The 15,715-nt window shown below is 42.0% G+C and overlaps 1 protein-coding gene across 1 annotated transcript in view; it reads left to right on the top strand.

The window, feature by feature from the left end:
- Positions 1-15,390, top strand: part of GCC1 (GRIP and coiled-coil domain containing 1) — a 270,668-nt gene extending 255,278 nt beyond the window's left edge. The window contains exon 3 of the mRNA XM_044088577.1: positions 12,878-15,390. Coding sequence (XP_043944512.1) covers positions 12,878-14,188 — 1,311 coding nt within the window. The 3' untranslated portion in view covers positions 14,189-15,390. The remainder of the gene's footprint in view (positions 1-12,877) is intronic.
- Positions 15,391-15,715: the final 325 nt, after the last annotated feature.

Below are 15,715 nucleotides of genomic sequence, written 5' to 3'. Positions count from 1 at the left end.
GAATGGAGGAGAGCAACAGTAATCCCTCTGCAAAAAGGGAGGGTGTTAACTGATCCTCTGAATTATAGGCCCATAAGCTTGATTGGACTCATTTGCACAGCCATGGAAAGAATCCTTATGGATCTTATTAACAAGGACATAGGTTATCTCCAAACTTTGAACCCGACCCGGTTCAGATTCATTAAAGGTAGATCATGCCTGTTACACATGGTTAACTTCATTGAGAAAGTCACCATGGCCCTGGATGAGGGAAAGACTGTGCATACACCTATCTTGTCCTAGCCAAGGCATTTGACACAATAACCCATTTGGGTATTATAGAGAAGCTTTCCCAACTGGGACTTAACCCCTGCATTACCAGATGGGTAAGCCGTCTGGCTCATTGACAGGACACATACTGTCAAAATGGGTGACTTCACCTCTAGCAAAAGACCAGTCACCAGTGGAGTACCACAGGGTTCTATGCTAGGCCCCTTACTGTTTGGGATTTATTTCACAGAAGTCAAGACAAATATGGACAGCCTGTGGCTGGCCAAGTTTGCTGACAGTTGCAAGTTGGGAGCAATCATAGAGTCCCCCAGCAATGTTAATATACTGCAGAGTGGGTTAATGAAGACAAATGATTGTTGCCAAAGCCACAGCTTAAAGCTAAATATAAAAAAATGCATTATTGTTTCCTTTCGAAAAGCTGACATACCTGCTGATTACATTATGGATAGCACACCCCTAAGTGTCGACCCAGCGGTACTTGATATGGGTATTCAGGTTGATAGCTCTTTGAACTTTGACTACCATTTGTCTGCAGTAGTACAAAAATCCTTCTATGCAGAACATCTTATACATAAAGACATTGCATCTAGATACAAGGATGTTATAATTTCATTATACTAGGCCCTCATCAGACCAGTAATTGAGTACAATACTCCCTTTTGCATGTACCTCACCAGACACCCACAACAATTGGAGAGGCCACAAAGGTTTCTCACCAGTAAATTAAAGTGTACACAAAACAAGTCTTAAGCGGAAAGACTGAAAGCTCTGTTACTGTATTCAGTCTCCTACAGGTTGCTAAGAGATGACCTGTGCCTGGCTTACAGGGGAGTCTCTGACCCGGCCCTGATAGTTCATAGGTGTTTACTAGGCTAACAACCACAAGGGCCCTTTTAAGCCTAGCCATGCATCCCAAATATCTGACAAGGTCCGATACCCTTGATAAGTGTAAGCATGGGCCTGGGAGATGAACCATTTACAGGTTACCTGTGTCCATTAGAACATAAGTGCCAAACCAGGGATGAATTTCCATTGCCCCATCCAATTGTCCAAGTTGCACTTGAATTGGGTTAGGGAGGAACTCTGCTTCACATGGATGGGGAGCCTGTTCCATAAATGCGGCAGTCTCTGGAATACATGCCTTTCTCTCCAGCAGGTCCTATTTATATCACAGGTGAGGTTTAAGTCTTTAGAATGGGTAATTCTCTTGCTGTTTGTTTTGTAGATATGCAGGAGGTCCACCAGAGTGGGATCTGACAATGCCCTGTATGCCAGACATAGATCTGCCCTCAAAAGCCTGTAGGAGACAGAATGCAGGGATAGGACATTGAGGTGGTCTGCATAGGGTGATGGAAATGCTACTCATTCATAAATCAAAATGCAATAGGATCACTCGCTCCAGGGATCTTAACCTAGCCTCCGGCATGAGCAGGCCATGATGGCGAGAGATGCGTCTCCCAGAAACTGCCAGTTCTCTGGAACAAACTTCCAGTTCCTGTGAAACAGAACCCTCCCTGCCCTCTTCAAATGCAATCAAGATCAGTGGATGGGTGACTGCAAATTCACTCCTGGGGTGGTGTCCATGTCTCACATGGACAGAGTAAGTCAGTAATAATTACCATAGACCCTTAACTCTGCGAACTTCACTCACATAACCACCGACAATTGGGTTTACTAAGGATAAATATGCTAGGCTTGTAAGGGGCTGTAGGGATGTTAGCATAGTAACCTTCTATGAACCTATGAACTCTATACCAGGGAAGTCCAGTGTACTAGTGGACAAATGGAGCAGAACTATCTTAATGCCTCACAAGTGGTCCCTCAACTCAACAGTGACAACCTTGATTTTTCATTGCTGGGACCAACCTGGCTGTGATTTCTTTGCTTCATACCTAAACAAGTGCAGCAGTTACTTTGCCCTGATTCCACTGCAGGGACAGTCACCAAAGGATTCTGTAGTCCACAGTTGGTCCCAGGTCTCTTCTGTCTTTCCCCTATATCATTAATGAACAAATTCATACTGAAAGCAAGAATGTGCAAGCCATAATAACCCTCATTGCTGCTTTCTGGCCATGACAAAAGTGGTTTCCCATCCTCTTCCCTCTATTAATACATCCACCATGAATGTTGGATCAGTATCCAAAACTGTTGACATACCCATAGGTTCATAGGTAGGTGCTAGGCTATCTGCCCAAAGGCATGTATAAACCTAGCCAGAATGTGTTGGCCTTCGCCGCCCCCTTAGATTAGTTCCCTGTGCCTCTGTCCAGCAGAGCCACTGAAGTGATCCCCGGGGTAAACTTTCTGTTTCCCATCCATTCGGCAAGGTTTCTTTTGAAGAGTGTTAGCGAGGAGCTCTGCCTAATGTAGATTGGAATCTTGTTCCAAAGCATGGGAAGTCTCTGGGACAGAAGGCTGTCCCTCCAGCATGTCCTATTTATTGTTGTGGTGAGGTTTAGATCCCTAGAGCATGTGGCTCGAGGGGATAAGGTTTTCTTTAGGTGGAGCATGTCCATCAATTCTGGGTTGGACTTGGCCTTGTATGTCAGGCAGAGATCACCTTTGAGTAGGCGGTATGCAACCGAGTACAGCTGGAGTTTCTTCAGTCGAGCTGCATAGGGCATCTGTTTGAGGCCAGTAATCCTCTTGGTGAGGTACTTCTGTAGTCTTTCCAGCTGTTGCAGGTACCTTGTAAGGTACATCCCAAATGGGGCGTGGTACTCTATGATGGGTCTGATGAGTAGAGGGGCACAATGACCTCTTTTGATCTTGATGCGAACCCTTTTGTGATTAGATGGGCCACATAGAAGGATTTTCTAACCACTTTGGCAATATGATTATCAAAGGTGAGATTACTATCTACTTGGGTCCCCAGATCCCTTATTACGTCTTCCGTATTTAGGGGACTACCACCTATGTGGTAGTTTGTGGGTACTTTGTTTTTTCCAAAGGGGATGACTATGCACATTTTGGCATTTAGCTTAAGGCCATGATTTTGACACCAGGTATCCGTCTCAGTGAGACCCTTTTGGAGGATGTCTGTGTCATCCGGAGAGTCAATTTTAGCCCCTAGTTTGCAGTCGTCTGTGAACTTGGTCAGCCATAGTCCTCCTGTGCTTGTCTGTACCTCTGAGAAGTATATGCCGAACAGGAGGGGTCCTAGGACTGAGCCCTGGGGAATGCCACTTGTAACCAGTTTAGAGACTGACCTAGCTCCCACAACTCTCACCATGTGGGTTCTGTCCGTGAGCCAGTTGGCAACCCATCTTGTGACGTAGGGGTTTATGTTCAGGCTGGTGAGCTTGTCTATAATACCAGAATGGGGAATAGTGTCGAAGGCCTTAGCGAGGTCTAGGTAGGCTGTGTGTACCACCTTTCCCTCATCTATAGCCTTGGTAGCTTTCTCAAATAAGTCCACCAGGTTTAGGAGGCATGATCTGCCCTTAACAAAGCCGAACTGGGTAAGGTCCAGTGTTTGGAGGTTCCCAATGTCTCTGTTAAGGAGTTCCATGATGATGCGCTCCACAGCCTTGCAGACCAAGCTAGTCAGGCTTATAGGGCGATAGTTCCTGGGATCTGTTGTGGCTCCACCTTTGTGGAGCAGAATAACCATTGCTGAGCGCCACTCTATGGGTAAGTAGCCTGTGGAGAGGCTGAGTTTGAACAGTGTGTTTAGGTGAGGGGTTAGTTTATCTTTGAGCTCGTGTAGGACGCAGCCTGGGACACCGTCCAGTCCCATTGATGCTGTGATGTTCATCGTGTTACACTGCTGCAGTCATTACACTTGGGTTATCCTGCCATTAGGCGGCCCCGTAGTCGGCCAGAGTTCCAAAGTCTTGGTCTGGCGTCGGTTGCTGTCGTTTCTTCCCTGACGCCAGTGCGCCAGGGGTATATAAGATGCATCCGACGCCATTTTCTTCAGTCTTTCTTGCCGCGCAGTGCCCGAAGCAGAAGCAGTTCGCAAGTGCCGGTCGGCCAACTCCTGAGATTTTCTAAGTCGAATTTCAGATCCGAAGTCTTCAATAAAGCGAAGTACCCCGTTGGGGAAACTTTTTTCTTGCCTCAGACCGATTTTAGAAAAAGTTAATAATTGTATTTCTTGTGTGAAGCAAATACCTCATAAGGACTTCCACTCTTGTATTCCATGCCTAGGCCTTGATCACGACGTCACTAGTTGTCGGTTTTGTGCTAGATTTAACAAACGCACTAAAAAAAGACGTTTTGATTTTGCTTTGCACTACTTTGGCCGAAGGTTCAATTATACTATGCCGTCGGATCAACCGACGATCTCAGTACCGAAAAAACACAAAGACAAGGCTAAAGACAGGCATCTGAGGTCCAAAACCGACGACGAAGCCTCTTCTAGGCCAGTCGCCGGTTCTTTGTGAGGAGCTTTTGCAGCCCCTGACACCCGCTACCTCAGAGCCACAGGCCACTTCGACTCCCACGTGGAGACATATAGGCCTCTGGAAACTCAAGGTATTGGGCCTACGGAAACTAATCCCTCAGGGTCCGGAGCCACTGAGCAGGCATCGGCTTCTGAGGGTGTTTTCAGACCTTCACAACTTACCATTAAAACAACAGCCAAGACAAAGGTACCATTAAAGACAAAGAAACAAGTACAGCATTCTCCTGGACAGTCCTCCATGCCTAAGAAACAGATGCTTAAAATGGCCGAAGACCTCATTACTCATCAGGGGTTCCCATCCCCCTCCTGAGAAAAGGCCTAGGCAGGATACAGACTATCATTCCTCTGATCAGGTTTTCATTTCCTCTGATTCCTCTTCAGACCAGGGATACTCTCTACCCCCCTTTGAGGACTCTGATGCTGAAGAATCTATCCCTTCAGCCTCTCCTCCTGAGGATTATTCTTTTGGGGAAACTTTACATACAATGAGGGAGCATTTCCATTGGGAAAGTCAGGATTACTCAGAATCCAAGAAAAGGCTTGGGGATTTCCTTTTATTGCCTCAGCACAGGCCCCTAGCTATTCTGCCTGTGCTAGATATTGTGGATGATGTGTTCTCTGAATCCAGCCTATCTCCTGATTCTTTGCCCCCTGCTCCAGCCAAGCCAGATAGGTATTAGAGAGTCCCTGACTCTCACAAGTTTCTTTACAAAAACCCTTCTGCTGATCCAGAAACTATTTACCAGGGTCCAAAAGGGGTTAAGGCTTCCATTGCAAAAAATCCAGTACCCTCTGACAGAGATTCCAGAGCTTTGGATAGATGGGGGAAGAAAGTATACACTTCTGCAACTTTAGCAGTAAGAGCTTTAAATTGCCAGTTTCACATGCTTAAGTACCAGCAATATTTAATGGCTCAGTTAAAACAGAAAATGCTTGCAAGCTCAGAAGCTCCTGATTGTAAAGAAATGCAGGATTTATTGCATGCAGTTGAACAGGTGGAAAAACATACTCTGCAATGTGGTTTTGATTCTTTAGAGGCCTCTTGTAGAGTCACAGTTACAGGTTCTGTGATTCGAAGACATGCTTGGTTAAAAGAACAGAGTTTACCTGACCATGTTAAGGCAAAATTATTGGATGCTCCTTTACAGCATGATACCTTGTCTGGTGTTAAAGAAAATGGAGGAAAAAGCTAAATCTATGCAAACAGTCAAGGATTTCTTACAGGTACAGCCACCTCGGTTCAGCAGAAATTGGCCCTTTCCAGTGTCAGACAGGCCACATAGAGGCAGATACAGATGCCCAAGAGGCAGATCTCAACCCCAAGCCTCAAACAGACAATGACAGTGGGGCACCTCAACCCCAAAAGGAGGTGAAGACAAGTCCCAACCTTACAGGAAACAGTCACAATGACTCCCCTTCATACACCAAGCACGTCCCTTTTGGAAGCCCCCTAAGTGGGAAAGCTAGCACTTTTTTCTCAAAACTGGCAAACAATCACCCAAGACAAATGGGTTCTGAATATTGTGTCTCAAGGTTACAGGTTCGACTTTCATACCTTACCAAGGCTAAAAGGAATGCCAGACATGCCACAAAATCAATGGACATTGGCACAAAAACAAATTTCAGCCCTCATGGACATGAGAGCTATTCAAAAAGTACCACAACAGGAACAAGGACAAGGATTTTACTCAAGACTCTTCCTGGTCCCCAGAAAGGACAAGGCCTGGAGGCCCATACTAGACCTTTCAATTCTGAATACTTACCTGGATATTTCGAAATTCAAAATGTTGACATTACAACAGATTCTACCCACACTGGGCAAGAAGGCCTGACTTGTTACTCTGGACCTCAAAGAGGCATACCTGCATGTTCCTATCAGACAAAATTGCAGAAGATACCTCAGATTCAAAGCTGGTACAATGCACTACCAATTCTTTGCACTGCCCTTTGGCTTATCTACTGCACCCAGGGTCTTCACAAAGTGCCTGGCACCAGTAATTGCATTTTGCAGACAAAAAGGAATTCAAATATATCCATACCTGGACGACTGCCTCATTCAAGCAGAGACAAAGGACATTCTTCTACAGCATCTGGCGTTTGTAAAAATGTTGCTGATTTCTCTAGGGTACACAGTAAACGAAAAGAAGTCAAAACTAGTGCCCTCGCAACAGATTATATTCCTGTGTGCCAGCTTAAATACAACGGCCCAGATGGCTTACCTCACGCCAGACAAACAAGTTCAACTAACTCAATATTTTCAATTACTGGCAAAAAAGTCCCATCTCCCTGCAAGAAAAATTCTGCAGGCCCTGGGATTCATGGCATCCTGCATACTACTAATACCATATGCCAGACTGCATATGAGGAAATTACAATGGTACCTAAAAAGTGTTTTGACTCAACGCTCTCACAGTTTAGAAGCAGTAATACCAATGATTCCCTGCCTACAACAGAAGTTTCGATGATGGGCACAGGCATGTCACCTAAACAAGGGTCAGCCTTTTACCCAACCCACAGCCAGGCAAACTCTAACAACAGATGCTTCGGATTACGCCTGGGGAGCACACATGGCAGGAAAATGCATTCAGGGCAAGTGGACCACAGACCAGATGCATCTTCACATCAATCAGAGAGATGTTGGCTGTTCAAAATGCCCTAACAGCTTTCAAGGACCTTCTACATCCAGAACAATTATTACTAAAGACCGACAGCACCACAGTAATGTGGTACATAAACAAGCAAGGGGGGCACTCATTGTTATCCCCTATGCAGGCAAGCCATGACCTTGTGGAGCACAGCTCTAATGTATCAAGTTCACCTGCAAGCACAATTCCTGCCAGGAAAGAAAAATATTCTGGCAGACGATCTAAGCAGAAATGTCATGGACCCTCACGAATGGAAATTGAATCCACAAATCTTCAGCATGGTAATGCAAAAATGGGGATGCCCAGACATAGATCTTTTTGCCTCCCCACTGACTTGCCAACTACAAAAATTCTGCACAAGGACTTATCACAAACAAGCATGGAAAGTGGATGCTCTTTTGTTCAGCTGGAAAAACCTAAAAGTTTTTTGCCTTCCCGCCACTGCCTGTCCTTTCAAAGGTACTCCTAAAAGCCAGACAAGAAAAACCACATATGATCCTGATTGCTCCAGACTGGCCACGCCAGCACTGGTACCCTATCTTAAGGAACTTGGCTCAAGGCCCACCATGGATTTTGCCTCAAATTCCACACTTTCTGACTCAACAAAACAATCAGATCCTGCACGGTCAGCTCAAAACCCTAAACCTGGCTGCATGGCAGATACATTAGTCAAACAGGCAACACCTCTCTCTAAAGCTGTTATGGATGTCATTTTGGAGGCCAGGAGGCCTAGCACCAGGAAAGTTTACTCAGAACAATGGAAAAGATTCTGCGCCTGGAACCAGGCTCAAAGCCTTGATCCTTGTGTTCCAAACATTCCTCAGATTTTACAATACTTAACTGAGATGCTGGACAGAGGTCTATCCTTCTCATCAATTAAGATCCACGCCTCTGCCATTTCAGCACATTACAACACAGATCCTCCTTTATTCTCTCATCCCTTGCTAAAGCAGTACCTCAGAGGGGCTAAAAACATAAGACCACCCCGGAGAGCACCAACACCAACTTGGGATCTCAATTTCATTTTGGAAAAACTGACCCTACCACCTTTGAGCCAGCCAATACAGCCGATCTAAAATTTTTATCATAAAAACAGCTCTGTTGCTGGCAGTAACTTCAGCACGAAGAGTCTCAGAGCTACAGGCATTAATGGCAGTGGAACCTTTTATAATTTTTCATCAGGGCAGGGTATCTTTAAGGACAAACCTCACCTTTATGCCAAAGGTGGTATCTAGTGTGGCTCTTAACCAAACCATCCATTTGCAAACTTTTTATCCAAACCCCCAGAATAAAGGGGAGAAACTTCTGCATTCTTTGGACATACACAGGCAGCTACACTTCTACTTGGACAAAACAAAAGCTTTCAGGAAAACTGAGCAACTGTTTGTAGCATATGCTGCAGGATCATAAGGCAAAGCTATCTCAAAGCAGACAATTTCCAAATGGATAGGACACTGTATTCAGTACTGCAACACACAGCATGGAAAATCAGTCCCAAATAACATTAGGCCACATTCCACCAGGGCAACAGCCACTTCAACAGCCTTTCTCAGAGGAGTACCTACCAAGGAAATTTTGGAGGCTGCAACTTGGAGTTCAGTGCACACCTTTACCAAGCATTACCACCTGCCTCTTTACTCTAAATCCAGAGCAAGATTTGCCACTGCAGTTCTGCAGGGCCTCATAGCCAATCCTAACTCTTTATAGACCAGCCAACCAACCTTAGCTTTGGGATTCTACCCAAGTGTAATGACTGCAGCAGTGTAACACGATGAACATAGTACAGTTTTGTACCTACCATAAATGTAGATGTTCGAGTGTTCACAATGCTGCAGTCCAGGTTACCCTCCCTCCATCCCCTCTGAACTAGCTGGACTTTCCTATACCTTTCTAGCCTATACAACCTGTGTGGTGTATTTGCTTGTAACTGAAGGTATTGTTTTTATTTTATATATATATATATATATATATATATATATATATATATATATATATTTTTGATTAGCAATATGTATTGCCTACCTACTAGGGGGCACCTGACATCTGCGGCAAGAAAAACTGAAGAAAATGGCGTTGGATGCATCTTATATACCCCTGGCGCACTGACGTCAGGGAAGAAGTGACAGCAACCGACGCCGGACCAAGACTTTGGAACTCTGGCCGACTACTGGACCGCCTGATGGCAGGATAACCCAAGTGTAATGACTGCAGCAGTGTGAACACTCGAACATCTACATTTATGGTAGGTACAAAACTGTACTTTTTTGGCTTTGGAGAGGGCTGTTTTAAATAGAGTGTCTGTGATTTCAGGGACTCTACATTCTTCTGGTATGGTTATGGGCCCTTTTGAACCTGTCTGCTAGAATGTTGGTAATATTGGTCGGTTCAGTGTATTTTGTTCCATTCTGCACGAACTCTGAGCAGATCTGAGCAATGCAACTTAGATTCTTGACATAGCTAAAGAATGCCTTGTGGTTATCTTTGGAGTCCTTGGCAATTTTTCTTTCAAAACTCGCCTTGGATGATTTTATGAGGGATCATAATTTCTTGCTGATATGATCAGGGATGTCTTCCCTTCTTGGGATTTTACTCTTTTCTGTACTAGTTTTCTCCTTCTGTTGTATAGCTTGTTTATGGCAGGAGTCCACCAGACTGGTTTCCTTTTCTTGGAGGAGTGAGTCTTGGTTTTGCTTGGGATGGCATGATCCATACATTATTGCAGGTGCCCGTAGAATGCATTAGTAAAGGATTTTGCAGCTTGGACAGTGTTATCCTTCAACATGGGGGCTTTGATACTTTCCAACTTGGTCTTAAGTAGCGTGAAGTTTGCTTTTGAAAAGTTTTTCACAGTGGTTTCCTTTTGTCCGGGGGTGGGGGCGGAATGTGGATATCCAAAGTGATTTGTTTATGGTCAGATCTAACCAGCATCTGGTCTGCAATTTGTGAACCAGAGATACATGACGTTAATCACTTGGTTCTTCCAATTATAACCTTAGCCAGAGATGCCAGGCTCCCACCTTCACTGGTTCAGATCATCTACTATAGCAAAATAGAAGCAATTTTCTATTTGGGCTATTTTGAAGGGATTAGAGCATTTCTTACTCCTATTACTTGCATATTAGAGTCTTTGACTGAACTTTTCCACAGTTATGGTCAACAGTTCACACTTGTGTATCTCATTACTAACTGGATGCATGGTCCAGATCAGGCTCTTCCTTTTTTCCACCATTCTCAGGAACATCCTTCCTTAATACTGCCCAGGTATAACAGCCTGGGAAGTTGTCCCCTGTTTGAACTGGACAAAAGTGAACAACAATGGATATGAAATTTATGTACATACCATAATGATAGATCCATTTTCTATTATTCTCATCCGGTTCAACCTCCTTTCCTCCTGCCCACTTCCAAATTGACACAGATGGACTTCTGGTGATCAGGTAGTTTTCTTTGCATAACCTGTCTGTGAACAGTCATGACTGACCATCTTCCAATAATTTCTTTTTACTAATAAGCTGCAACAAATCATGAATGTAATTCTTATGGTTTATTCTATGAGGCAAACTGAATTTGAGTTACTGGTGTGGAGTAGAGAGAATTATGGGTAGGGTAGAAGTCCGTGCCCTGGAACCGAGAAGCTTCAGAGTTTGTGGTGAGGTCAGATCCAACAACCCATGGTTGAACCAGACGAAAGTCCAACATGGATCTGCCATTATGCTAAGTACATAATTTTAGTTTTTCACAAGAAATGAGAGAAAATTTGAGGATTTATTGCACCTTTTCTTAGAAAAATGAACTGCCGGTTTAAAACATGGTGTGTAATCACACAAATGCTGTGGACATGCATAAGGAATTGTGGTGAAGTAAAGGAAGGTATTCAGACTGGGCTTTTTTTGTAAGTAAGCATGGCAGTTTGTTGTATAGGTAGAAAATGGGGTTTACTATCAAAAATCCATAGCACTGATCAGGAACAACCCTGAAATTGTGCCGAATCATACAACACTCTACTTGCGCAAACACATAAATAAGCTTATCATGGGTCCTGCAGGGGGGGACTAAGTTCTGGATTCAATATTATGTATTTTGGTATGGGTGGATTTCAATGTTTCCAACTCCAGACCCTGCATTTTTGACATACAAATGCACCAATTTTTGATAGTAAACTAGAAAATGGATAGAGTTTGACAGGTCATACTGTTCTTCTCTACCCTGTGTTATTCATTCCTACCTTCTATAGTTTGTTTATAATTTGGCAGAATGATTTTATTATAAAGGATCTTCTAGAGTATTTGCATACTTTATGCTTCCAGTAAATAAGTACACAAAACAGGCACCTCATTTAGAAGTCACAAGAATGAAAAGTTATTTATATGGGCATAAAATAATGTATAGAAGGGGTTAAATCCAGTAAATAAGTACACAAAACAGGCACCTCATTTAGAAGTCACAAGAATGAAAAGTTATTTATATGGGCATAAAATAATGTATAGAAGGGGTTAAAACTGCTACACGAGTACAGGAATAGGTACTTTAGGAGTAACATGGCACTTGGATACCTGGCAGTGACTGTTAGGTTATAAACAGATACTGACATTGGCGAAACAGAACAACATTGACAGTTTAAACCTCATCTGTATTATGTGGGGTTTTTTTTTCAATAACCATCTTTATTAAATTATCACATATGACCTAGACAATCTTACATTTATATAAATGAAAAACAAACAACATTGACACCACTTACATCACAGGCACCACTGAAACAACTGTAGTTGCAAACATTGTACATCACTTACAATCTATCCAGTCGTTGTCAATTGAGCATTATATGGATCAATCAGATCCTGCCTCTTAAACCTCATTCCTTCTCTGCATATATTGTTCCCACAATTCCCATTTTTTTATGTAGTTTGCTCTGTCCCTTTTCTAAAGATCCCAGTTCCAGTTGTTTTATCTCTGTTACTATATTCAGTATTTCTAGTAAAGTTGGTCAAGACTATAATTTCTATTTTCTGCCTGTGTTGGCTGTTCCTTACTTTTTTGTAAACTGACAATGTTTTTTTACTGTAAAATGCAAAAATTTTCACTGCTAATAAAAACACAAAATGGATACCTCATTGTGAGATAAAAAGAACAGAAAACATTTCTGCAGGGATCCAGAAGAGAGGAATAGTATGGAGCATGACAAAACCCAGTATGTGAATGTTGGAGTAAAATGACTTGTAAAATGTAAATACCGCCTACTGTACTCTCTCTGAATGTTAATTGTAATATGTTGCATTTTCGCATTCTTATTTTGTGCTGTCTTTACTCCCAGGTTGAGATGGGCCCTCAGTTGTTCAGTTCTCTACCCTGCTTAACAAATTTTTGTAAATAAGCGTAGGTTAGCTACATTTGGCTTAAGGCGAATGAAATGTGAATTAAGTCAACTATGCTGAATTTGCTTGTGTTTTTTTTTCTTTAAAACTCTGTCTTTCATCCATTATTTAGAGCAGATTCTGTAAGCTAAGATTTCTCAAGTTAGTAATTTTTTTTTTTTTTTTTTTTTTTTAATTAGACTGCTCTAGTTGAAGAGCAACTGCGTCAACACTCAAAACTGGAGGAAGAACGTGTAGCTGCTCTGGAGGCCCAAGTGTCAGAACTTTCAGAATTGTTGGGCAGTAATGAGAAAGCCAAACAAAAAGACCAGATGTGCATCCAAAAGCTGAAGGAACGGATTGTGCAGCTAGACATGGAGAACAAGACTCTGGCCATTGCAGCTTCTAGTAGAGTTTCAACAGAGATTAACGTTGATGAAGCCAGCCTGGACATAAATGTTTTAAAGGACAAATTGGAGAAAATTAAAAAACATTTGTATTTGGCAGTGAAGAAGTCTAAAGAACCATTAGACATTGAAAAGCTTTGTGAAACAGATTCAGTTTTTAAAGCAGAAACTTCTGATGGGGAAAAGGCGACAGTGCTCTACTACCAGCAAGAGCTTAAACAACTTAAAGAAGAATTTGAGAGATACAAGATGAGAGCCCAGGTTGTCCTCAAAAACAAGACTGCTAAAGATGGAACTTCTGCCAAAGAAGTGGAGGAGTTGACTGAGCAGCTTTCTGAACTAAAAGAAAAGTATATTGCTCTGAGGCTGTCCTATGAAGAACTGGAGATCAAGCACAAATTGGAGATGGATGCAGTCCAACAAGAAGTATTACACCTGCAACAATGTCACAAGCAGGAGCTAGAGAAGCTGGAAAATGAATACAAAGAGAGGGCCTTGAAGCTAGAAGGGGAACTACACAAGCAAAGGGACCGTGCTCTACAAGTTATGCAGGAGAAGGATCACGAAATTGAAAGACTGAAGTCCACTCTTCTTAACTACAGTCTGCAGAAGCACAGGAGGAGTTCAACTGAGAATAAAATTATAGATGGTGAAATAGATAGCAGTGATACAGATGCTAGTTCATCTCAGATCTTGTACCAGGCTTTGAAGATTGCAGGTCCAGTTGAGCCTACCTTCCTGCTGTATGCAGAACAGCTGGCCCGAAAGGAGGTGGAGATCGGAGCACTGAGGAAACAGAAACACAAGCTGGAGGCAGAGGTGCACCAGCTCCAAGAAAAATGTCTTATAGAAAGAGAGCGTCATCAGGAAGAAATTGCTGTGCTCCAGGATCAGATCCAAAAGAGTGTTAGGGACAAGGGCCGAGAAGGAGCTAACTTGGAGTATCTTAAAAACATTATTTACAGATTCTTGACTCTGCAGGATGCCCTTGGGCGCCAACAGACTTTGACAGCAATTTTGACTATCTTGCACTTCAGCCCTCAAGAGAAGCACATCGTCATGAGGCATCAGGGCAACCGCTGGTGGACACCAGCAACTAGATAAATGAGCACAACTGTTACATCTGTGTTTTTATACATTCCTATGGTTATTTCTTAGGCCTTGACTGTGGCATTAAAAACTTACATGCTAACTATTTTCTGTCACTGCCAGCTGCAGGCAACTTAGGCCTCTGCCTCTTCTAAATCATTAATGGTGCATCCCATAGGCATATTAACATACAACCACCACGTCTTTTATTTCATGAGTACAAGTAATAGGCAGAAATATGTAAACAATTCAATTATTCTTCAAAAATCATCTAAGTGAAGGTGTTATTAAATACATGACATCAAAAGTCATTGCTTATTTTTGTATTACGCTAAATCCACCAAAGTTTTTGTTAAAAAATGGATACTTTCAGTATCTTAAATTTGTACAGGCTGTTTGTACAAAGTGCCAAAGTCTGTTTTATCTGTGAAACTTGACACCATTCAGTTTTGGTAAATTGCTTTGTTTCTGAAGTAACAAATATGTGGAAACTATTTTTTCCATAAATGTTATCATAATCAGCAGTATGTTTGCACTGTATCATAACTAATACAGAATATTAGTGGCAGTTTAGTCCCTTGTTTGAACTTTTCAGAAAATGCCATGCAGTTTTTCCAAGCTGTTAAGCTTTCAAAATAACTGCGTATTTTTGTAACTGGAACTTTCCTAAGATATATTTTTTAAGAACTGGAAAAAAAAACTGGTTCCACTGCAAGATGGATTTGGACATCCAAGTCTACTCTTAATTATCCACATCTGGTCGTGTTGGGGCGGGGTAGGGCTCCAGGGTATTGTAAACAAGAAGCAAGAATATCTTAGCACTTTGTCCATCATGGTATGATGTTTTGCAATTTCCTGCATTGCTTTTTGAAATATAATCAAATCTAAATTTGCATATTTCAGAATTGTAAAGCTATGACTTCTGTATTGCTATACTTTCTGTCTGTTAGTTTCTCTTCTTGCATGTTGTGGTCTTTTGCAAGATGACGCTAACCTGATTGTGTTTTAATTGAGTATTTAATGACTGTTGAGAATTAGAATGTTTCAGAGATGGCAAAGGATACCTTTAGGAAACAGTCAAGCTGTGAGATCAACAGATACTGTACTTCTTTATGTGCGTAAAAAAAAAATGAAAAGTGGGGTTAGTGCTTTTATTGCTTAGTGGAATACTTAATGTTTACTTAATGTTTAACACATTATATTTTCTGTGAAGTATATGCACTTATCTTTCTTTATGTACCATTCAAAGCTTACATGTTCCTAGATATATATGCTCTTTTACCTCATGAGGTTTAACAAACATGAAAAGTACTCTTCCTATCAGAAGTAATTTCAAAGGACATTTATATTGTTAGCAAGGCCCACAATCATTTGGACAGTGCATACATATGTGTGTGTGTGTGTGTGTGTGTGTGTGTGTGTGTGTGTGTGTGTGTGTGTGTATGTATCTATATATATATATATATATATATATATATATATATATATATATATATGTATATATATATATAGATAGATATATATATATATATATATATATAT

Source organism: Protopterus annectens, chromosome 11.part0 (assembly GCF_019279795.1).
Source record: "Protopterus annectens isolate FY-2018-M chromosome 11.part0, PAN1.0, whole genome shotgun sequence".
Taxonomy (NCBI): Eukaryota; Metazoa; Chordata; order Ceratodontiformes; family Protopteridae; genus Protopterus; species Protopterus annectens.
Note: the sequence above shows the minus strand (reverse complement) of the source record. Positions and strands in the feature narration are given on the sequence as shown.